At 57.6% G+C, this 23,751-nt stretch overlaps 2 protein-coding genes across 2 annotated transcripts; both read left to right on the top strand.

Moving 5' to 3' along the window:
* Positions 1 to 86: 86 nt before the first annotated feature.
* Positions 87 to 13,414, top strand: NFKBIE (NFKB inhibitor epsilon). The gene is made up of 6 exons (XM_080407874.1): positions 87 to 554; positions 10,958 to 11,060; positions 11,608 to 11,830; positions 12,002 to 12,090; positions 12,371 to 12,619; positions 12,912 to 13,414. The coding sequence occupies exons 1-6, from the start codon at positions 232 to 234 to the stop codon at positions 12,975 to 12,977; spliced, it is 1,053 nt and encodes a 350-aa protein (XP_080264000.1). The 5' UTR covers positions 87 to 231; the 3' UTR covers positions 12,978 to 13,414.
* Positions 13,415 to 13,554: 140 nt separating this feature from the next.
* Positions 13,555 to 22,061, top strand: SLC35B2 (solute carrier family 35 member B2). The gene is made up of 4 exons (XM_080407873.1): positions 13,555 to 15,143; positions 17,980 to 18,173; positions 18,466 to 18,626; positions 19,924 to 22,061. The coding sequence occupies exons 2-4, from the start codon at positions 18,017 to 18,019 to the stop codon at positions 20,860 to 20,862; spliced, it is 1,257 nt and encodes a 418-aa protein (XP_080263999.1). The 5' UTR covers positions 13,555 to 15,143; positions 17,980 to 18,016; the 3' UTR covers positions 20,863 to 22,061.
* The last annotated feature ends 1,690 nt before the right edge of the window (positions 22,062 to 23,751 follow it).

The following is a 23,751-nucleotide window of genomic DNA, read 5'->3' as shown; positions in this document are numbered from 1 at the left end:
GGCCCCGTTCGGGGTGCGGGGGGGGGGGCGGGCCGGCGCGGCGGCGGCGGGGGAATCCCGGGCGGGCGGGGCCGGGCGCGGCTGAGTCAGTGCGGGCAGCGGCGGAGGAGGAGCCGGCCGCCTCAGGCTCCGCGCCGGCCGCCGCTCGCTGGCTTTCCGGCCATGAGCCCCCCGGCGCCGGGGCCGGGGTCGGGGCCGGGGCCGGGCCGGGCGGGCGGCGGGCGCTGAGCCATGTCGCGGGCGGCGGGCGGCGAGTGCCGCAAGGAGGCGGCGGGCTGGGAGGGCGAGGACGGGCAGTGCGACTCGGGCATCGAGTCGCTGCGCTCGCTGCCGGGCGGGCGGGAGACCGCCGCCGAGAGCCCCGCCGCCGCCGAGACCCTCGCCGAGAGCGGCGCCGCCGAGGAGCGGCTCGACTCCAGCTACGGCTCCGGCGCCCTGCCCGAGCCGCTGCCCGGGCTGCCGCCCGCCTGCAGCGCCGAGGAGCCGCCGCCGCCCGAGGGGCTCAGCCGGCAGCAGCTGGAAGCGCTCACCTACGTTTCGGAGGACGGAGACACGTGAGTGCCCGCGGCCCCCCGCCCGCTCCCCCTCCCCGGGGGCGGCTGGCGAGCGCCGGGCCCCCCCAGACCCGGGCCCAGCCCCTCGTAGCCGGCCGGCGGCGGGGAGCCGGTGCCTGGAGATAAGCCGGGCTTTATCTGCGGCGCTGCCCGGCCGTCCCCGCTCAGCCGGGCTGCGGGGGCGCCCCGAGCTGCTGTGCCGAGCCTGCCGCCCTGGCCGCGCACGAGTGCGGGCTGGGCACCCTCCCGGGGGGTCGGGGCGGTGGGACTGCTGGGCCGGGCCCGGCAGGGTGAGCGGGGAGAGGCACCCCCGGCAACGTGGCACAGAACGAACCGCCGTAAGAAGCCAACTTCCACTTGCTATTGGGCTGATAGCAACGGGGGAGGGGGGGGGGAGCAAATCAGCCCCCACACACACCCCACACCGTCTCTTCCCCAGAGCGTGCAACATTTCCTCCCCAATGGGGAAGGCTCGGCTGGGTGAGATGGCACCTAAGCAAGACATGAAACGAGGCAGGCTATGCAGGGCGAGACCTGAGGTGGCTGTGTTAGGGCCACAGATGCTGCTCAACCGAGCAGCCCCAGAACTGTTGGTGTCAGGTGGAAATGGCCGTGCTTTGCCAAGCCGCCCGCACAGCTGCAGCTTTCAGCACATTTGTGACGCACGCCCCGCTGCAGGGCTCCCCTCCTGAGCCTCTGTGATGGAGACGAGTGTTTCTCTTAATGAGGAGGGCCTTCCCACATCCGTAATGCTCTCTCAAGGGCAGAGGCATCACGCTGGAGTTAGTTGGTTTGGCTTCTGGTAACTGCCTTCAGCTAATCACGGCACGTGCCTGTTGTACATTCCCTTGACGGAAGGTTTTCATCATGGGTGCACAGGCAGAGCATGAGTGAGGCGTGCTCACAGCTGAGAAGGGCAAAGCTTTGCCCCAAACCCAGGCTGGAGTTTAATACTGTGTAATGGTGCAGGAGGAAGAGAAACTAAGAGGCACTGACGTGAGCAGGCAAATGTCTTCAGTAGCGGGAGCAGCAGGGAGGCTCTGTCCTTGCCTGGCAGAGCACATCTGGTTCTGAGGCTGAAGATGAGCTGGGAGCCAGCCTGAGTGTTTACTTCCCGGTTGGGAAGGAGCCTGTGCATCTGCTAATTAGTTCGTTAATGCTTGCTGTGGGATCTGCTCTGAGGATTGGCTGGAAGTCTCACAGCAAGCAAGGTTTGACTAAACCCAGCCTCCCACGCTCCCCAGCTGGGCGCCTGGATAGTGCTTTCTAGTCCTGTCCTATCTACAGGCTGCCTCTGGGGCCCCTTCACATGGAGGAGCTTCACCACCTTTCCTGGCTGTAACACTACAGTCAAGGTACCCATGGAGGGAGCCAGGGGTCTTTTAAGCAGAGCCGTGGAAATAACGCCTCAGAAAAGCCCCCCAGAGTGAGTAGTCTGTCGTGGTTGTGCCTAGGGCTCCCCACTCACTGTTCTTTAGTAAACCTGGTAGATGAAGCTTCTTGGAGATGCTTTTGCTGCGTGGAGCTTTCTTGTAAGGTGGCTGAGCCCTTTGCTTGTCAGACTTGCTTGGAGAGACCTAATGCAAGCATCTCATTAACTAGGGAAACATTAATAAGCAGCGCCTCGGTTACTGTAGGCAGGAGAGGCTCTCGGAGAGCTCTTCAAACGGTTGCAGTTGCTCTTCTGTTTTCTCTCACTCACAGTGCCGTTCAGAACAGGAAATCTGTGAAGAGGGAGGGAGCAGCAAGTCTATTGGTGGTGCAGCTCGTACAGCTCTGGGCTGGCTGTGTCCACTCAGGAGCCGGCTTTCCTGGGATCCACTCCCAGCACTGGGGAAAAAAAAACCCAAAACTATTCTTGTGGTTAGGGCAGTGAGGCTGTGGATTTCTGCCTCTGCTATTCCTGTCTCTCCTCCTGACCCTGTGGCAGAGGTAGGCGGCATTTATATTTAGAAATGCTGAACATCCATCACTCGGTCAATGCAAATGGAGACTGTGAGCACCCAGCAACTCATTGAACTGCCACATTGAATGCCACTGGTTTTGTATGCAAAAACAAGTCAGAGCTGATAGTAATGCTCAAGTCTATGGAGCAGTTGCTCATCTGGTGACAGAAGGTCTCCAGAGAAGAGGGATCAGATGGCCACAGGCTGCATCCCTTTCATCCCAACAGATAAATCCATCGACTTCTTTTCATCTCAGTGAGCAGCACATTTCCTTGCGTGCCTTACTTGAGTGTCTGCCACAAAACAGCTCCAGGCTGAGAACTAACATCATACTGTCATTATATTTCAGAATACTTGGGCAACAACACTTTCCTGTAATTATAATTCTGAAAAATACAAAAAGTTCAGGGGTTTTGGCCAAGTAGTTGCCGTTTCCCCAGATGCCCTCCCTGGCTGGTACCAAGTGAAGAGGAGCACTGGGCTTGCACAAAGGGAGCTTGCAAAAGTCTTGGCTCTCCATCTGACAAAAATCTTGGCTCTCCATAGTTCCCCCAGGCTCACCCACCTCGAGCTGTGCATATAAGGGGGCTGTGTTTGTCAGCCTAGTGTTTGTGAAGGAAGTATAGAAGGTGGAGGCAGAGGCAAGGGGCATATGCTTGGGCAGTTGGAGCGTCAGCAGGATCCTTCTTGGATACCTTTCTGTCTGCTTCTGTGGGAGAGCAGTGTTAATGCAGGCAGGATGAAGCAATGGGGCTAAAACTGGCAATTCCCATGCTTAAATTAGAAGGAGTCTCACTTCTGCAGGAAGGAAATTGGCCAACAGAGGAGATGGGAGTACGATGGCCAGTGAAATGTGTGGGTGCCATCTTCCAAGAATCATTTGCCCAAGCATCAGCCCCACATGCACCTCCCTAGTGCCACTGGCAGCGCTTCTGCCTCAGGGAAGTCAGGGCTGCAGTTATCGGGCACCAGCACATCAGTCCCTGAGAGAGCGGCAGAGCTGGCCTGGCAGGAGAGATCGAGGATGAGGAACAGGGTCAATGGCAGAAGATGATGGGTGCACTTAGTGCAGCGATACATATCCTGCTTATTCCATGGCTGGGTAGAGAAAAAGCCCTATGTGCTCCAGCAGTCTCCTCCAAGCATCCGCCTTTTCCTCGTGAACCACGTGGTCTCTTCCAAGCATTTGTCTCTTCCACATAAACCATCTCCTTTTCTGCTGAACTGAGTCCTGTGGGACTGCTTGGCATGGAAGTAAGAGAGGGGCTTTCCAGCTGCAGGCATGGCTAGCTCCGGGCAGGCTGCAGGCAGCTTTATGGCTGTGCCCCAGCCTCCGGACAAGCTCAACCTTTGTTAGGATTCACCGAGGAAACCCCCTTCTCCCTGGCCTTGCCAGGCAGATGCGTGAGTCCAGTGTCCTGGGAAAGGGGTGGGTGTGGGACCAGCTCCTTCGAGGTGGGTTGAACTATGATGGGATCTCCTGTTGTGTTCCAGCACAAGGGAAAACCTCCCCATTCACTTGGGCTTATGGCAGCCTCTGTCAATTCTGGAGAGGCAGAGCTGACTCATCAGTGTGGGAAATTAGGCAGCGCTACTTCTGCAGTCTTGCTCTGGGCCCTCCGGCCATGCCATGCTGTGAAAGGCTGGGGGCTGCACCCCTGCAGGAGGGTGGCTGTCTTCTGCATGGGGCTCCATCCAAAGCGGCATGGCTTCTCTGCAGGGGTGAAGGTCGGGGGACCCCAGCTCAATCATGGGAGAGAGATCTCGGCCTCCTTCAGATGGAAAATGGGAGCAAGCGGTTTTGGTCTGGTGCGTGTTTTGGGGAGGGAGGGGAGCAGAGGAAGCCTGACTTCCTCCTTCCACCAGAGACAAATGCTGCCCCATCTGCTGATAAGAAATCACGTGCCAGTGACTCGTGGGCTGAGATGCCTTAACAAGGGCTCTGGGACAGTTAATCGAGTAAAACTGGGGCCCCACAGGAACTGATGTTCTGAGCTCTCCTCCACGTGATGGCAATGAATGGGTCTTCCCCGCTGAGCCCTTGCCTGCGTGGGTACCCACTGAGCGTGAGGGCTCATCTTTTGGGGCCAAGAGCCACTTCTAACCATTCACCAGCGTGTGCCTGTCGTAACCCTCCCACCTCAAGTAGCCCTGCGCTAGAGACCTTCCCTGTGCAGGGGCACAGAGGTTGTCCCCATTCAGACTGCCTTGTCTGGTGCAGCTGCTTGCTCGATGCTTGCCCTGCTGAACAGGGGTGCTGCTGAACCCCTGTACCCCTGGATCCCAGCATGGTGCCTGAGGGAACGCTCAGCATGGGACAGCAAAGGGGATCCACTGTGAAAGAAGAAAAAAGAAGCGGAAGACTGGAGAGACACAGTTTTAGAAGGATTAAAGAAGTCTGATGCAGAGAGCACACCTGGTTGCTGCCTGGGCTGAGCTGTTGCTGGCTGCCCAGCAGTGGGATGGCCATAGCTAATGGGAAACTGGAATGCCCTTGGTTTTTCCAGAGTGGGTTTGGAAACCTCCTTGCCCAATTGCCAGGGGAATTCAAGTCTGTCCCGAGTTGCTCCCTAGCACGCTGTCATTGTGGGACAGGGAGGAAAATGAATCCCAGTGTGGGGCTGGCTGGAGGGAGAAGGGAACCTCCTGCGTCCCTGGACTCTTGGCTCTCGCTCTGTGCGTGCTCAGGAGTTTGGAGAGCAGGGGAGGGCTTGGTGCCCCTCCAGGCGAGGCCAAGCAGCTCTGCACAGGCTCCTTGAGGATGCCCCAGAAGTTGCTGGCTTCTGCAGGGGTTACACACGTACAGCCTTGGCATAAGGTGGGTAAGTTCTGGCAGCCTTCTGAGATCATGCGTGCAAGAAGAGATTTTTTTTTCCCTGTTTGTATGACTTCAGCCTGGCCTGGAGGAAGTTTCTTCAGACTTTCCGCCTGCTTAGGTTTGCCTTGGAGCTGGGGAGAGACACAGGGAACTGCAGCACAGAAGAAGGGAAAGAATGGCTGGAAATTTCCATGTCCTGGGATGCAGAAGCCTCATGCCTGGCTGTAACACATTAGTCGAGGGGAGGGCTTCAGGTCCTTGCACTCTGCAGGCAGGCTTGGCTGCTGCTGAGAAAGGGTTGAGCTCAGCTAAATTAACAAAGGAAGTTTTGATTTTTGTTGGTCTTGTTGATTTTTTTTAATACAATGTGGATAAAAGAGGACTCAGGCATGACTGTGTAGGAAGAGAGGCTGTGGGAGTGGTTACTGGGTGACTCTCAGTGCTCTGCTTGGGATTCTCTGCATCCCTGAGATGGGAAGCCCCTCTGACTGGCACAGATGCAGGGCTGAAGGAGAGCCCCAATATATCCTGGACTTACAGATGATGTCTCATTAAAAGAAAATCCTGAGGCAGTGAGATGTGTTTAGGGCTGTGAATGATTGCTGGGGTGAGTTGTACAGGCACTGGTGAAGTCCAGGCACTTGTACGGGGCTGTTCTGACCTCAAGATATCTCTGTGTGTACAGAAACTGTAGGACAACATATTTGCCTCCTGGTGAGTGAGAATGGGAATTTGGTCTGCTTGAAATGGAGTTGCCACAGACAGTGAACCTTCTGGGATGTTTGCTGCTTTTATTGCAATTGTTCATCTGGCTTGGCCCATCCCTGCAGTGACGGTAGTGCAGGACAGACCCCTCATTTTGCAGGGACCGGTCCGCATGCATCTGATGTTTAGTGCTTCTGCGATCCCAGACCCATCATCTTGCTCAGAAATGGAGCAAAATGCTCAAATGTGTGGGTGCAGAGTCTAGAGAATGTGAGGCCAAGGGTGCTGTACGTGGGTGAATAGGGGCACCTTCATCTCCCCACCTCCTCCTCCTCCTCCCCCACCTCACTGAAAAAGGAGGCGCCCACAGCCCTCTCGCAATGACTCCCCTGCCAGTCAGCCTCCTGCACCCCTCATGCGCCAGAACCTGGACCAGACCCTCTGCAGAGCACCAAGGAAAGGCAGAGGCTGTCTCCCCTGCTCGCCCATCAGTTCCTACCACTCCCTTTGGCCGCAGGAGCCGCAGGCTGGGAAGCAACTGCTGCCCAGGCTGGATATCGGTGTGGGGGGCTGAAGCCAGCGTGACTGAAGGGGCTCTGCATCTCGCTAGCCACAGCCTCCTTCCAGTCACACACCCCCTGGCTCCAATTGAAGCTGTGCCCTGCCCAGGGAAGGGTAGAAGAAACCTGCAGAACAGGAGACCCAGGGCAGGAGCAGAGGACGTGGGGATGAGCCTACAGGCGGCTGTGATCCGCTGCTCCCTTGGAGCTGCCAGAGGGCAGCTGGAACAACTTCATGGAGCCAGGCAGCATTGCATTGGTATGCGGGGAGGAAGGGAGCTGAGCTGAGCTGGCTGAGGGCTGCAGGGCAAGATGGAGCTGTGCTTGCTGAGCCGGCTGGCAAAGGTTCATGCTGATGGCTGAGGAAGCGGTTAGCAGCACAGGTTACAGGGCTGGAACAGGAGACCAGAGTAAGCGTGGAATTCCCCTGCTCTTTTCCTCCTCCCTCGCTCTTCTCTCTGTTGCTGCTGGGGCCGTTTCCTCCCCTGAACAAACTTCTCTTGTGCGAATTGTTTGCAGGATTTCCTACCACTCTGCTCAGCCAAAATAAGGAGCCAGGAGTGGATGTTACTGCTACAGACAGAAACCTTTTCTAGAAAGGGAGAAAAACTTGTCAAAGCAAATTCTACTGAATGCTGAGTCTCTTGTCCTAGGTGTTTCTGGGGTGAGATGGTGAAGGGAGATGCTGCCTTGAGGACAAGGTGTCTTGCTCCACAGATGGGGGGATCTGCATGGTCAGCCCCTTTTCTAGGGGGATGGAAGAGGATAGCCAGAGAGCTGGTGGGACTTCATCAGTTATGCCTGTGTGTCAGAGCTCGGTTTCACCCTTACCCCATTCTCTTGCCTCCAGTCCTCCGGTGCGGACACTTTTCCTACCAGGCACTTGAGGTGATCGAGAAGCCTAGGAGAGGGACAGCACTGTGGAAGTGGATGCCCTCATGCCTAAACTAGGACCACCTTGGGCGTATTGTGCTTAGACCCAGGAATATCCCCAGGAATGCCCCTGGCCCTTCTGCTCCAGGATCATTATCTCTCTGATGATGGGTAGATCACCTTGTGCCAGGGATGCCCTGTGCCCATGAGACCTTTGTGATTCAGAGCACAAATGAGACCCCCTGTGCCAGGTAGGAGCTGGTGAGCAAGTGGAAAAGCTGACAACGAGTCCAGCAGTTGTACTCCTAGGCTGGCCACATTTCCCCTGCCCACGGCTCCTCCATCCCATGCCCTTTCCAAAACTCCCTGTTACCCTTTCCAAAAGTCCCCGCTGGGCACCCGCCCCCATGGCTGCAGGCAGGAGCGCTGCTGCTGGCAGGAACATGGGCAGGGAGGGAGCAGGCAAGCAGGGAAAGGCAGAGAGGCATATAAGCAGCCAAGGGAAGGGCAAGGGTCTGAGCATGGCAGGGTGGGGGGCTCGTTCTGGCAAAGGCATGGGGCCGTGGCTGGGTGAGGAGGGGTGCCTGGCAGCAAGCGAGTCCATCGCTGTGCCCTGGCTCTGGGGCTGTGAGCACTGCGTGCCAGCGTGCAGCAGCCTGTCGGCAGCTGGACCGCATGGCTGCCATGGCAGAGAGAGGGGGGTGCTTGTAGCCTTGGCCAGAAGAAAGCAGAGGTTGGCACGATGCCTGCACCTCAGGTCTCCTGGGCATAGGAGGTTTCCCAGGTTAGCAGGAGACAATCCCAATTCCTGATTGGCATTGCTGCCCGTGGCACAGAGTGCCTTGGTGCACACATGCTCTTGGTGGGCTCATCCCAGCCTGGTGGCCTCGCTGTGATTCCCCCAAGTAGCTCACGGCTCTCGCAGCCATTTCAGGAAGTTGAGGGCTGGCAATGAGGAAAGGGAGGAACGAATGCAGAAATGAAAGAGCAGGAGGAGGCTGCACCCGGGTGGAGAAGGAAGAGGGAGTGAGGGGAAAGCAATCCTTCAGAGCAGGCACATCCCAGCTTCAAAGTGAAAGCCTGAGCTCTGGCCAGGTGCGGATGGTCACCCTCATTGTGGCATAGATGCCCAGACTTGCTCAATGTCAGGCCTCAAGCAGCTCTGCCACCTCATCGAGCTGCAAAGCCACCCAAGCCAGGAAGAGTGAGGTGCTGGCAGTGGGCTTCCTGGGATTTCCACCTCTCCCAGGTGACTGCCCCAGCGTGTGAGGTGGGTCATGGCAGAGGGGCCAGGGGATTCCTGGGGGTGCGGGGGCTGGCTGCCGCAGGGCATAACCCTGGGCGCTGCTCTCTCCCCTGGGAGCCCAGAGTGGCTCTGGAAAGTGAAAGCAGCAGGGGTTTAAAGTTCAAGCCGAATTGCCTTGGAAAGTCCCGTGTCTGAGCAGTCTTATCTCTGCCATACCTGAGGAAGGCAGATCTTGGCATCTTCCCCCCATACACGGTGCCTGGGAGCAGGTTTGGGGAAACAGGGGCTGTCCCTGCAAGTGGGCAAAGGATACCTCAATGCAGGTGCTGCTGCGGGGACCGGCGGCCTGATGCAAAACCCAGCAGGGAATCTCCCTGCCGGTATCATACCCAAGCTGGAATCAGTAAGAACCTGCCGAGGGGAGGGGTACTCTTGCTGCTGGTCCCCCAGCTCTGCCCCTCGCTCCTGCCCCCGCCCCAGCCTGGCTTGTGCCCCTTGGCTCTGCCTCTGCCCCATGGTCTGCCAAAGGTGGCCGGACCCTGCCCGTGGGGTTGCTTGGCCCCAGCTCACAACCTCCTCCCCTGCCCTGGGGACCATCGGCAGTGAGGGGGCACCCCATGGCGGTGCAGAGGCAAATGTGGGTGGCCTCTACTTCCAGTGGGGAATTCCCTGCCACGGCATGACCCAGGGCTTCCCCAGGGATGCAGCCTCTCCTGTTCGGCACAGCTGCTCCCCTGGCAGCAGGATGGAGGGGAACCAGTCTTGTTTTGCCACCAAATGTGGGTCTCAGCTGAGGGTGCCCAGGGTCCCTGGTGCTGGCTCAGCCCTCAGGCAGCGCTTGGGAGGACGTGGATAAGGGACATTTTGGGGGACTGGCCTCTGGGCTTCTCAGCACACTCATGTCCCCCCTGCAGTTGGCAAGAAGCTAGACCCCAGCCCCACTTCTTTGCTGCAGTGCTTTAGGGCCGGGCCTTGCCCTCTCACCTGTAGAGGGATGCTGTCCATCCCCAACACTGAAAGTGTCATCCCAAAGCTGGGCTGTCTGGCGAGTGGGGTGTCTTGCCAGGGCTGGCACAGCTCTCATCCTCTGTCCCTCAGCCCTGCTCACCTCTGCCAAGCAGCACAGGTGTCAGGAGCCTGCTTAGAACCTGGCCTTCGCCTTCGATTTGGAGCTGATCCCTGCCAGAGATAAAAGCCACCGAGGCGCCAGCGCAGCAGTGAGGAGGTGGCCGGAGGCTCAGCTCGCGCCTGCCACGCTCTGCAGCCACTGCCTGCTCCTCGCTGCTCCCCACAATGGCCAGGGCCAGTCCAAGGGGGCTGCCCTGCAATGGGGGGCCAGTCCCTCTGCCCAGGGGGGACCAGGAGCACAGCAGATTGGTGGAGGGGACTGGAAATTCCCTCAGCTCTGCCTCCATCCTGCTCTCACTTCTGTTCTGACGGTGTGTGGGGGCTAGTGTCAGACCCAGCTGGAAATAATGCCTCTCTTTGGGCTGGGGGACTCCAGGCTGCCCAGCCGCTCCGTGGCTGGGGGTGCCATGGTCCTGAGGACCAGGGCTGCCTGCTGGCCACCAGACTTTGACAGCCACATCTCCAGTGTCCCTCTGTGCCGTGCCAGCCCTGCTGCAGCAGTGCTGAAAGGGAAGGATGTGGGGGAGAGAAGAGGAAATCGGTGTCAGCCGGCAGATTGGCACAGGGACTGTGCCGTGCAGGTGATCTTGGACTGGTGCCGGGCTCCTGCCTGGCTTTGGCTGCCTGTCTTCGTGGGGAGGGAAAGCAGAAGTGTGCGTAGCCAGCAGTGGGGAACTGGAATTCCCCGGGCAGCCGCCAGAGCCCAGACCTCCCTCTGCAGCCACCAAACCTGTCCCTTGGGCTCTGCAAAATGCATTCCAGGCTCTTCAGACCTGCACCAGTTGGAGGCCTGGCTTTGGGTGGTGCTGGGTCCAAGCCCCACGCATGCTGTGAGGTCCAAGGGAGGACCTTGTGGTGCTTAGTGGGAATAGGAATGCCCATTCTCTGTGGGGATCGGAGTGAAGGACTGCCCTGGGGAGCCTCAGGCCGTGTTCCTGCCTCGCCCTGCCACTGAGCATCCCCGAGGAGAGGACAGGATAGAGGAGCTTTGAGGTGGTGGGAAGGGAAAGGGAATGGGGGAGGGGGGGAGCATGCAGCAGCAGTGGAGGATCTCTGCTGCTGAGCACGGCACTTGGGACTAATCTTTTTTCCTTTTTCCTCTCCTGTTCCCTTTATCCCCTCTCTAGGTTGGTTCACCTGGCCATTATCCACTGTGTCCCAGATGTGGCACTCTGCTGCATTGCTCAGCTGCCCAGGGAGGTGCTGGAGATCCAAAATGATCTTTTCCAGGTATATGAATATGATAGGCAGAAGATGGGAGGAAGGCAGGTTCTGCAGGCTGCTCCCTAGATAGATGCTTAATCCATCTGCCCTTTCCCTAGGACCCCGTACCTGCTTCCTGCAGAGCACGGTGAAGGTCCCACGTGAACAGCCCCTTTTCAGGGAGGGGAATAAGGGTGTGCGAGATACACTGAGAGGTGTGACAGCCTCAGCACAGCAGGGTGAAGGGATCCTTTACAAGGCCCCAGGACATTACATACAGCCCTGGAGGGTGGAGTAGGCATGGCTTGAATGTGGCAGGGTAGATAATCTGGGAGAGTGACATCTGCCCCTACAGGTGATCCCTGAGCTGGGGAGGAGCGGGGAGGGGGCAGCAAGGTGTTTGCACCCACACACAGTGTCAGCCACGCTGAGCCCTGGGGCAGTGATGGGCTCCTGCACCGTCGCCTGCCCACACCGCCAGGCCGGGTCCTGTAGGCTGGCATGGCTCATCATGCCTGGTGTCCTGTGGGACATCCCCCCCCTTTCCTAATTTCTGCCCCCACCTCCTCTCTAGACCCCGCTCCACCTCGCCGTGTACCTGGAGCAGCCCAGTGTGATCCAGGCACTGATACACAAGGGAGTGAACCCCGGGCTGCAGGACCGCAATGGCAACACCCCGCTGCACCTAGCCTGTGAGCAGCAGCGCCTGCAGTGCGCCCAGCAGCTGCTGCAGGGCACGGCCCCGCCAGAGGACATGGTCCAGCACCACCAGGACCTGCAGCTCCAGAACTGGCAAGGTGAGACTTAGGGACAGCCTGGTGCAAAGCCAGTGGCTGGGCTGGGTCAGAGACCATGAGTTGTGTATGCAGGGATCCAGGAGTGCAGCAGAACAGGTAGGAGGCTGGGGTTGGTGTGCCTCAGGATGGTCTGGGCTGACTGTGGCTCTCTCTCCTGCCTCCCCATCTCAGGCTTGGCCTGTCTGCACATCAGCACCTTGAAGGGAAACATCCCAATGATGTCCCTGCTGCTGGAAAGTGGCGCAAACATTGATGTTCGGGTAAGGCTGGGCATGGTGTGGGTTTTGGGCAAGGCTGGGTGCAATGCATGGCTCCCTTAAGCCCTTCTTCCAGTCTTGGGGCAGGCACTGCTGCGGAGCTTGGAGACACTGCATTTTGAGGGAGCAGAGCAAAAAGGTCCTTGAGGGGCTGTTGGGTGCCATTGACAGCAATCGGGGTGGGGACTGCCCCCTCTGTACCCTGTCAAGGGGCTGTGGGTGGGTGCCGCAGGGCCCATCTGAGGGGACCCCGCACTCACACCCTGTGGTCTGTGGGCTGCAGGAGGGCACAAGCGGGAAGACTCCATTGCACCTGGCCGTGGAGTGCCACAACCGCAGGGCTGTCCAGTTCCTGCTGCACAACGGGGCGTACGTGGATGCCCAGATGTACAACGGGTGCACACCGCTCCACCTGGCTGTGGGCCGCAAGGATGCTGCCATCGCCGCCATCCTCTCACACTCTGGAGCTGACACTCTGCTGAGAAACATGGAGAATGAGACAGCTCAGGACCTGGCTGATGGCAATGATGACGTGAGTCTGTGCAGGGGGAGGCCTGTGGCTCTGTGTGTCAGGACATGCAGGAGTTGGACAGTGTGGGGGGACCTCTTAGGAGTTTCTAGCCATGCCTGTCCTCCCCTACAGGGTGCAGGTGTTGGCTCTGGGAGCGCGTGGGGTGACTGCCTGTTGCCTCGAGCGCTAGGGAAAGCCCCGAGAGGGTTTCTTGGCACTTTCCTGGGGAGGTGGGAGGCTGCAGGACCCTGTCCCGTCTCAATGGAGACAGCAACCCTGGATCCTTACACATTCACACCCTTGGCTTTTGCAGCTCCTCGCCTTGCTGCCCTTCGATGACCTGAAGATCTCAGGGAAGCCTGTCGTGTGCTCTGAATGAGCGGCTGGACTCCTTTGGCCTGTCAGGCTGCCTCCTCGCTCTGCGCTGCTGCCCTGCTGCCCGCTGGGACCTTGCCTGCCTGCAGTTCAGTGGGAGCCGAGCCACTTTGGGAGACTTATCCCCCCGCCTCCTCTTTGGAAAAGTTTTGTTGGCCTCAGGCTGCCTTCCTAGAGGAAAGAAGGTGGCACTATGAGCACTACACAGGGGAGGCTTTTCTTTCAGTATTTGTGCCCAGCAGCAGGACTGAATTTTCCCTCCCTGCTATGGGTCTGACTTGTTGGGGTCTCCAGCTTACACAAGGAAGGAGAGGAGAGAACTCCTTTTCACACTGTACGATGGATGGAGCATCCTCTGGCACCCCCAAATGCCATCAGAACAAGTGTGGGGTGAGAAGAGTTAACACTCACTCTAATAAATGTTTTTTCTTGCTGCGGGCACCTGAGGTCTCATGTGATCTAACCCACTCTGCTCCCCCGCAGCACCAGGAGGCTGAGCATTACCCCAGGTGCCTGGGCACGTGAGGGCTGCAGGGGCTTCCCCAGTGCACCCACTCCCTTGGGTTCTTTGCACAGCAGGAGGTGAGTGGGAGCACAGGGGCTTCCCCACTTGCAGAGCCTTTCCAGTGCTCGAGGCCAAGGCTGGGGGATCTCAGCATGGTGCTGCATTCCCATGCTGTCCTGTTGAGCGTCTGGCTTCAGGGCTGAAGAAAGAGGGTAGGAGGTGCTGGAAGACCAGGTTGTGGATCTCTGCTTCTGCTGTTGTGCCTGACATCTTGCTGCCTTACTGTGCTGCAGTTTTCTCTTTTGTAAAGAGGAAAGAAAGATTCTGCCCCATCTCCTGGCTTGGAAGGGTGTTAAAAAACTTAGGGCGTGGGTCTCCCCTAGGTTTTAGATTCCCCCTGGCTGGAAGCAGAAGAGACTGCAGGGTTATCTCCACATCCCTTCTGTTGTTCAGTTCACCACCCTTCCCCTGCCCCCTTGCAAAGCCAGAGGAGCAGGTGCGACGCATTAGGGAACCAGCAGCCAAAGGTGCTGTGGGAATGGAGACACTGGGGACACCTTGACCCCACCGAAGCCAGGGAAATTCCCCACTTGCTGCCTGGGAGCAGCTGCTGTTGTTTGGGGCAAATCCTGGATGGCGCAATCGCCCAAGATGCTCTGGAGTGAGCTGCTCTCTTCCTCTTCCCTTCTTGGAGGGATAGCAAAGGAATGCTGTCGGGAAGGCAGCATGGGCAGCCCTGGGCTGGATTGCTCCATTTTTTTTTTCAGTCTTTGCCTCTCACCTTCTGGTAGGGCCTCAGCCCTGCTGCAAACGAGCCACATCGTTCTGCTCACGGGCGTTTGGCCAACACCTGCCCGTAGCATGTGCCCGGCAGGGCTGTCCCATGCCTTCACAGATGTAGGGCACTGCTGGGTGGCCCAAGAGCAGGAGCAACGGGTGCTGCCAGAGGGGCATGGCGGGGCCAGGGCTGCAGCGGGGTGGGAAGGCGAGGGAAAAGGGAGCAGCAAGTGATCTGCATTGTTTTAATTTTTAAATAAAATAATTTTTTTTTTAAAAAAAAAAAAGATGCCTTGTAAAATGTTACTGGGTAGCCCCCTGGTGGCTGCAGCCGGCTCTGCAGCCTTGCCAGGGCCGGGAGGGGGCGCGAGGCTGCCAGGCCGGGGAGCCAGGGGCGGCCGAGGCCTCATCCTGCCCCGCAGCCCCCGGGCAGTGCCCGCCGCGGGGGAGGCCGGGGGCGGGTTCCGCGCCGCAGCCGGGCTTTTCCCTTGCGTCAGGCTCGGCCGGAGCTGAGCAGCAATCGCGGCGTTGGCCTGTCGGGGCCGCGGCAGTGGGGCGGCGTGGGCAGGGGGCGGCTCTCCGGCCTGGAAACCTCTTCTGGTTCTCGGCCCGGTCCCGGCGCCCCCGCGATCCGCTGACTTCCCCTGCCTGATCCAGTGTTTCCCGCTGCGGTGCGCGGGGGAAGCGGTACCGGCTCCCGTCCGACGCCGCTGGCAGGGCCGGCAGCCCCACTCCAGCCGCCGCGCAGGCGGGCGCGGGAGACGCGGCCCCTCCGGAGCGGCAGGGGGCGCTGTGGGGCGCCGCTGCGCGCCCGCCGGGCGGGGGTTCCGCCGCCGGGAGCGGAGCTGAGGGGAGCCGGCCGGGACCGGGGCCGGGCCCGGGCCGCAGGTGAGCCGTGAGGCCGGGGTGGGCGCGGAGGGTGGGTGGTGAGGCCGGGGTGGGCGCGGGGGCCGGGCCCGGCCGCGGGCGGCAGCCGTCCCGCTCTGTTGGGGTGGGCGAGGGCCGCCGCCGCGTTGCCGGCCCCGTTATCGTGGACGTGGCCGCCAGGCGGAGACCGGCCCCGGAGCTCCGCTCGCCCCGCACTCGGCCGCGCGCTGCCTCTCCCCGTGCCTGGGCCCCGTCCGGAGCCTCAGGGCAGAAAGGCCCTGGCGCGGGAAGGGGGCTTCCCGCACGCCTCTTCCCGGCCCGGGGACCCCCCGGGGCCCGCCGGGCCCTGACCCGGCCGGGGGTGCCCCTGCGGCGGGCCGGCGGGGAGCCCGGCGCCCGGCGCCCGGCTGCCGCTGCTGGCAGCCCCTGGGCAGAGGCGGCCGCTTGTCCCTGCGACCCGGCTTTGCAGCGGCTGCGGAGCAGGGGCAGGGAGGTGCAGGATCCCGGGCTGTTAGGGGGAGGCATGGGCTTCCAGGCTCCAGGCTTGCGTTTGGCCTCAGCCCTTCGAGGTGGTAGAGATGCGCTCGAGAGGAGCAGGGCTGTGGGCAGGGTTTTTTTTCAGGCCTGTGGCCCAGGACCCAAATTTTGCATCACAGGCAGAGGGCTGTGGCCCAGCTCTGCTCTAAAGTGGTGCATTTGAAAGCGGCCTCTCCTGTGCCAAGGGGAACAGTAGCCGAGTCTGTTGTCTCAGCTCCCTGGCTGTTCCACAGGCCCCAGACTAAGGCTCCTTTCATGTCTCAGCCTGTCGCCTGCTTGCCAGGCGTGGCCCCCCCCTATTTCTACCTGTAACACTGGCATCCCTGTTCCTTCCCAGCCTCAGCGGGGAGGGCAGGGCCTGCTGCACTGAGTCAGCTCTCGGGGCCTGGGAGCTGCTAGCGCAGGCATAGAGAGAGCCATTGTCCCTCCGTAGCCTCTTTGTGGTTGCTGTGGGAGAGCAGAGCTGGTCCTCCTCCCGTGGCAGCAGAGGGGACCAGCAGGGTAACAGCAGGCGCAGTCATGCTGAACGGAGCCGGCTGGCTTTCGGTCTCTGTCAAGTTGAAGGGAGACGTGGCCTGTGAGTGTAGCAACCGACCCTGCCAAAAAATATCCCAACTTCTGCAAAAGTGGACGGTATTTCTGCGCCATCTTCCCAGCAGGAGGGCTGCTGCAATCAGCCACGGTTACTTAATACGGGCAAACCCAGGAGGATATGGGCAGCTTCAGCCCTAGGTGCCTGGACCAAGCCCTTTTCTTGCATCCCGCAGCACCCATACATGCGATGATGCCCCTGAAGCAGGAATGACAGTGTTGGAGGTGTCAAACTATCTTCTATGGGGAGAGCAGGGGGGAATAGGAAGCAGGCACAGAAACCCATCCGCAGCTGTTTGCATCTCTCCCTGGGCTGGGAATTTCTGGGTTCTTTAAGTCACAGAAGGGAGATTTCAGGGTGAAACACAGCTTCAGCTTAGGTCAGGATGTTGGACTCTGGGGGACTGGCTGCAACAACTGCAGATATGAAAAGCCCCTGAGGCCTTTCCCAAGGGGACAAGAGGGTGGGGAAAGCTTGTTCATGAAACGGAAGGGGACTTCCTTGCCTTTAAAGCTCTGAGTTTGTAAGTCTCTGAGTTTCATGTGAGGGCTACCAGAGGTCACAGCTATTATTATATTGGGGCCAGGTACACCCCTAAAAAGGGCCTAAATTCCTTTGACCTTCTTGTTTTTTGGGGAGGGGGTATTAATACCTCGGGGCATGTTTATATAGCCAGCCCCACAGCACCCTCACCTGGCTCCCAAGGCAATTGGGAGGCTTTTGCTGTTTGGGAAATGAGCAGGGATGGAGCATGGACCAAGAAAACCGCCCAACCTCATGCAGGAAGCCACAGCTTGCCGTGTGAGGGGAGCGTGCAGGTGGCCTTGGGTATAGGAAGTTCTTGCCCGCTTGCTCATCCTGTTGTGTACCTGTACTCTTGTTCTTTGCGTGGCCCCTGAACATCACAGGTTTGCCTTTGTGAGGGAGGGGATGGTGGAGGGAATAACTCTTCCAGGGATTATTAAAATTGTTTTAAAGATGACTAGGCCACCACTTAGGGCTATAGCTGAAGAACATCAACTATACCTTGTCAGATAGTCCTAGTAAAATCCCAACCAGCCAGCTGGTAGGAAAGTTCCTTCCTAACCTTGCTCTCTGGCTGTGTATTGCCAAGCGGCTGAGCCCTGGTAATTTCCTGTGAGCTGTGAGGAACGCCTGGGCATGCTCCCTTCCAGAGCTACATGGGGAGGTGGGGAGCTGGCAGCCTGAGCACTCCCTGGCTCTCCTCCACTCACCTGGTGCAGCCAGAGGGGGAAGCTCTGAACTGTTTGCTCTCAGAGGAAGGCTTTTCTGGCCACAGGCGTGAAATATGAGCTGCTAGGTAGAAGTCACTTTTTCCATTCGGTGACCTTTTCCACTCGGGAACTGTGCTAAAGTTTAACTTAAAAAGGTGAGATGTGAGGTGCTGCTTGCATTTGGAGTGAGGGCATTGTCAAAACCAGGTGGTTACAACAGTGTTCAACTGGGAACACAAGTTTCTAAGTCCACGTGTACCTAAGCCAGAACAAACACCCTTAACAGAAGCAAACATAAATGTCTGGCATGTGCTTTTCCAACTCCAGAGGGTTTTCCATGCTCCACATACTGCCACCACCACTGTTGTCACTGGGGTAGGATCTGGGTGCTGCCTGCTGCTGGGGAGCAGGCCAGGCAGCAGGTGGTGCAGGCATGTGGAACAGAGGTAGCTGTGTACCAGTAGCCCACCACCAGCCTCTTCTCTCTCTGCAGATTTTGCCCTCCCCTCGTGCATGCTTCTCCCCCTGCGATGGCTACCGGTGAAGAGATACCCCCTGCCCTGCAGGACTCGTGGGGGGACTTCTGGCTCTTCCGTTTCTTTGTTAATGCTGCTGGCTATGCAAGTATTGTGGTGCCAGGATTCCTCCTCATCCAGTACTTCAAGAGAAGGAATTACCTGGAGACAGGTAAGGGCAGGAAGGCCTTCCACATCAGACCTCCCTCTGAGCTCTCCACACCCCCTCAGTCAACCCTGTTCAGCACTGGCAGGTTGTTTCCCCAGCCTGCTCTGTCAGACCAGGCTTGAGCCATTGGCAGAGCTGTATCCTAGAGCTGTGTAGGTGCTACCTTGAAACAAATTTTTCCAAGGCCCCTGCATGAGTAGATGTGGAGGCTAGCAGGGAAGATGGCTTCAGCTCTCAAGCTTGTGGTGCCCAGGCTGTGGTTAATTCTGTCTCTGTGTTCTCTTACCCCATACAGGCAGAGGCATTTGCTTCCCTGTCATCAAATCATGTGTGTTCGGCTCTGAGGTGAAGTCTGTACACCAGGAAGACGGCTCCCTACCACCTCGAGCAGAGCCCACAGAGTCCTCTACAGCCCGACAGGTCTTCAAGCTGCTCTTTTGTGCTGCTGGTTTACAGGTAGGGGCCCTGTGCCTGTGTGTGTGGCTTTCCCACTCTGGGAGGAGGAGGCGGGCAGTCGGTTTGTGGCCATCACTTCTTTGAAGGTCAAGGATGCAGTGCTGTCCTTCATCAGGGCAGGGTTAGAGGCTGGCACACAGCTTCTCAACCAGGATAGTCCACCAGAGCTGCTGTGTCACCTTTAAGGGTTCTGAAGGTCCATTTAGCTGGTGGTCTGGGTTGAGACCTCCTGTCCATCTGATCGCAGTCCTCTGCAGCCATGGAGGGGGAAAACTCTGTGATTCAGCAGATTGTTAGGGCTGCTCTTGTTCTGGCCCTCATGTCAGAGCAGCAGATAGTTTGAACCCTCTTATATCCCACACTTTCCTCTGTGTTACCTTCTGGGGCTGATGCGTCCTGCCTTGATGGATTGGATTTGAATACTGGAGAGAAATACTGAATTCAGCTACAGATAAACAGTAATTTTTATTCTTCGTTTCCCCAAGTCTCAGCTACAACCTGAGCATCATTAGGAGGGGCAGCTTTTTGGGGTCTGAGATTAAAAATAGAAATGTGGGCATTATGATACAAAAACACACACATCCACAGCCAGCAGAAGACACCAACTCTCTGGCTTGCTATCCCAGCCCATTCAGGCTTGCTGCGGGTCACCAACAAGTCCTTCCACCTCTCTGTGCCTCAGTTTCTCAGGAGGGAATGTGTGGTGAGAGGATGTCTGCGTTAATTCTGTAATTCTGTGAGGGATTTGGTACTGTTGCACCAGAAGTAGTTGCAGTGACAGCCAGAACAGTGATCATTCCTGGAAGACAATTGAATCTGATGGGTTTGAAACTAGAATTGATTTGGATGGAAGAACTGGGCCCAGGGAGCTGGAAGTGAAAACCAATGCAGAGGCCACTGGGAAAACTGCCAGGACCTGCCGCAGCGAGCTGGCACCAAAACTGCAGCTGTGCATTGGTAACGTTCCCCAATTCTGTCAGTCTGGTTCAACAGGCAACTTAATGCGTAACTGCCTGCTACACCAGGATGTTTGCTTTGCGGGCTACTCTCCCCTTGAAGAGCCTGTAAACTGAGCCTGGTTTGCGTGATCCTGGTTGTAACCACATGGGACAGTGTGTTCCCTCAGATGGGTGGAGTGGGGGGGGGGCCCATCTCCCAGTGTCTCAGGGAAGCATTGCTGTGCAGAGGATGACGCAGCGCTGGGGCAAGCAAGGATCTCCTGGGGTCTGTTCTTCCCGTGGTCGCTTGCAGTGGCCATTGTGGGTCCTGACTTTCCTGTGCTCCTCCCGCTTCACAGGCCTCCTACCTCACATGGGGCGTCCTCCAGGAGCGTGTGATGACAAGAACATACGGTGCCACCGAAACAGACCCTGGTGAGAAGTTCAAGGACTCCCAGTTCTTGGTGTTCATGAACCGCATCCTGGCCTTCACAGTGGCTGGTCTGTACTGCGCCCTGACCAAGCAGCCGCGCCACGGGGCTCCTATGTACAAATACTCCTTTGCCTCCCTCTCCAACATCCTCAGCAGCTGGTGCCAGTATGAGGCACTCAAATACATCAGCTTCCCCACCCAAGTGCTAGCCAAGGCCTCTAAAGTGATCCCAGTGATGATGATGGGCAAACTGGTGTCACGCAAAAGTTATGAGTACTGGGAATACCTAACTGCTGCCCTCATCTCCGTGGGGGTCAGCATGTTCCTGCTCTCCAGTGCTCCCAACAGGCACGCATCTACTGTCACCACGTTCTCAGGCATAGTCCTCCTGGCTGGCTACATAATCTTTGACAGCTTCACCTCCAACTGGCAGGATGCCCTCTTCACCTATAAGATGTCTCCTGTGCAGATGATGTTTGGCGTCAATGTCTTCTCTTGCCTTTTCACGGTGGGCTCGCTCTTGGAGCAGGGTGCCTTGCTGGAGTCGGTACGCTTCATGGCCCGCCACTCAGAGTTCACGGCCCATGCCGTGCTGCTCTCCGTGTGCTCTGCCTGTGGCCAACTCTTCATCTTCTACACCATCAACCAGTTCGGGGCAGCTGTCTTCACCATCATCATGACACTCCGCCAGGCCTTCGCCATCCTCCTTTCCTGCCTCATCTACGGGCACACTGTCACTGTCGTGGGTGGGCTGGGCGTAGCTGTTGTCTTCATGGCCCTCTTCCTCCGCGTCTATGCCCGCAGCCGCATGAAGAAGCGCAGTAAGAAGCTCCCACCAGGCGAGACCCCCGTACAAAAGGTCTAAGGAGCTGGGACCATGGCATTTAAGCTGTGCCTGCTGTCCTGCCTCCACGTGGGGGTACTTGCTTGATTTCTCAGAACCCGCTGAAGAGCAGGGTGGGGTATGGGTAGGCTGGACCAGTGACTCACCTGCTTTTCCTGGGGAAGGGGCTGGAACAAGCCCATGGAATGCTCTGGGCTGCCACAGCTCCAAACCTTTCCATTTGCCTTAATAGGTCAAAGACTTCCAGCCAAGGCATGGGCCTGGGGGCAAACCAGCATGGGTCTGCTGGTACTCCTGCCCCACCTCTGCCCCGTGGCTTCTCTCCAAAGTCACTGATGAACAGGGGAGCTCTTTTCCCTGGCACTGTCTTGCCTCTGTCACTACTACAGAGCTCAGGAGGAGGAAGGTGCAAGCAAAACACTAGCTTTCTTTTTGAAACACCTCCATGTGAGGCAAGTCCCAAGCTGAGCCTGTCCCAAGAAGGGGGGAGCTCTCAGCACCCCTCCTAGGAGGTGCTCCAGGTAAGACAGGCACAGCTAAGGGAAGGACCCCCAGCTCATCCTACCCCAGACCTGGTATCTGCTCCAGGAGGGCACTCTGCAGTGAAAGCATCCCTGTTTGGTTTTATCAGTTCATTGCCCCTACTCTGAGACACTTTGTTCCCTTTGGCCCAGGCTGATTTTTATGCAGACTGAGACTAGCTGTTACAGCTCCCAGTGCTTGCTGAGTTGTCCTAGCTTTTTTGGTTACATCTGCTGCTGTTACAGGCCAAAGGCTGCACTGCCCAAAAGCCAGCATCACCTTGGGGTGTTTCAGTGCCATTTCATCAGGTTTCTGGACTTTGCAGTTGCCATTCAGAGAAGCACAAATAGCCCCTCTTCTTCCTGCTAACTGGAGGCTTTGGCCCCGGCTTTCCTGGGGTCTGGCCAGAGCCCCACTGTGTCTGAAGGGTCAAGAGGAGAGATGGGGCAGAGCCCGCTTGCGGTGCCTTTTCCTGCTCCACAGGCAGCAGGGGATGGAGCAAGTGGGCATCTGCTCTCCAGGCAGTAGGGGATAGAGCAGTGAAATCTGCTTTTCCCTGGGAGCCTGGGTTTTACTGGCTAACCCTTTTCTCAACACAACCTGACTGAGAAGCCAGGAGGTTTTGGTACTTTTAAAAGGCAACTTTTTTCTCTTTTTATTTTATTAAATTAAAAATATGCTGCACATATTGCCCTGGAGGTAAATGTTCTTTTAATATTTTTTTCCATGTACCTGGAAGGAGGGGAGAAACTTCCTAAGCCTTCATCTGTCCCTAGTCTCTCTGGGACAGCAAAACTGTTTTTCCTTTCCACACAGGTGCCTCTGCCTTTGCCCAGGTAGGTATCGGGCAGGGTTGGACCCAAAGCTACAAGGCCTGATGCGAGATCCTTGCACACACGACTGGGGAGCACTGCCAGATTTGGACTACTGCTTGTGCTGGTGGGCAGGTAGAAGAGCTGTTAGCCTGATTCTGGTTTGGTTCCTGCATTCCCTGCATCATGCAGCTTGGGCAGCCCCAGCAGGTACAGCTGCAGCCTGTGTACTAGAGATGGTGCAGAGGCTTCCTGAACACTTGCCTGTCAGGGGCACCAGTGCTGCAGCAAGGCTTTGGAGGAGCCCATCCTTTATGGGGTGCATGTGTACCACCACAAGTTCCACAGGCCCCACACTGGAGCCAGGGAGGCTTGACTGGGGTGGTTACATTCTACTGGTACATATGGGAGGCCTGGTAAAAAACCTTGACTGTAGGCTTATGTGATTGAGATGTGGTCAGAGATGGGCCCATGGCCTAACAGAGCTAGAGAAAAGGGAGACTGGTGAGGGCTGCAAAAGAGACAGAGGAGGAGACTAGGGACAAGAGCTGCTTATCACAGTGCAGTTAGCTGAGCCAGCAGGGGTAACAGCTGGTGCTGAGCACAGGCCAGGCTTCAGAGGTGTTAGCTCTCCAGCAGTTTTACCTATGCTCCTTTTCCTAGCTCTGCACTCTTGAAAGTGCCTGTGCAGTCTCATGGCCTTTCATCCCATCCTGCCTCTATAAATTCCCCAGTATCTGCCCCTAGCACCTGCTGACAGACTGATGTTGGAATAGATTTTTTTTCCCCCCTCTTTGGTCAGAAAGAAAATAGGTTGACTACCAGGCTGGGAATGGGATACCTTTTCTAATAGATTTAAAGAAAAAATAATGGGAAAAAACCCTAACCCCAAAACATTAAGTTAAAAAGTAGTGACTACCAATTTGGCAAAGCATTCCTACAGAGAGAAAAATCTTAACATTTAAACATGTTTGTCCTGTCCCAGGGAAAGAAAAGCACCCTGAAGGCATTTGCTAGCTCAGCTGCAGCACTGCTCTAGCAGCCTGCACCCAAACAGCTGCCACAGCAGCAGCACAATGCCCCACAGTGCCTTGGTGTGCAGCCAGGGACTCCAGCAGGTTCTACCTCCTCCCCCCCCGTTGAAGATGGATGCTGACTAAAGCCCACTCTTATTTTGTGCCCATCATTGCTGGCAAGACAGACCTTTATTTTCTCTGACAAAGCCCAGGGAGCCATTGTGGCTAAGGCTGACAAACCTTGCTTGTGGGGCATGAGCTTAGCAAGGGGCACATTAATCAGAGGTGATGCCCCAGGCTTCATCACCTAGGAGGTGGCCAGATACTGCCAACGCCCCCAGGGCTGCAGAAGCCCAAAAAGGGCAGGCTGGAGATGGGAGGGAAGAAGGAGTCTAGAGCATGGAACCTTTTGGCCTAAGAGCAGCCCCCTGGCTCTGCCCTGCAGTGGAACAGGCAGACAGCTCCTGCACCCAGAGACACGCAGCTCAGACCAGCCAGCAGCAGTGCCGGCTCAGGTCCTGGCACAGCTGGAAAGGTCTGTCTCTGGGCTGTGGGGTATG

Source organism: Falco punctatus (assembly GCF_963210335.1).
Source record: "Falco punctatus genome assembly, chromosome: 12".
In the NCBI taxonomy this organism is placed as follows: Eukaryota; Metazoa; Chordata; class Aves; order Falconiformes; family Falconidae; genus Falco; species Falco punctatus.
This window is presented reverse-complemented; position numbering and strand designations above follow the sequence as displayed.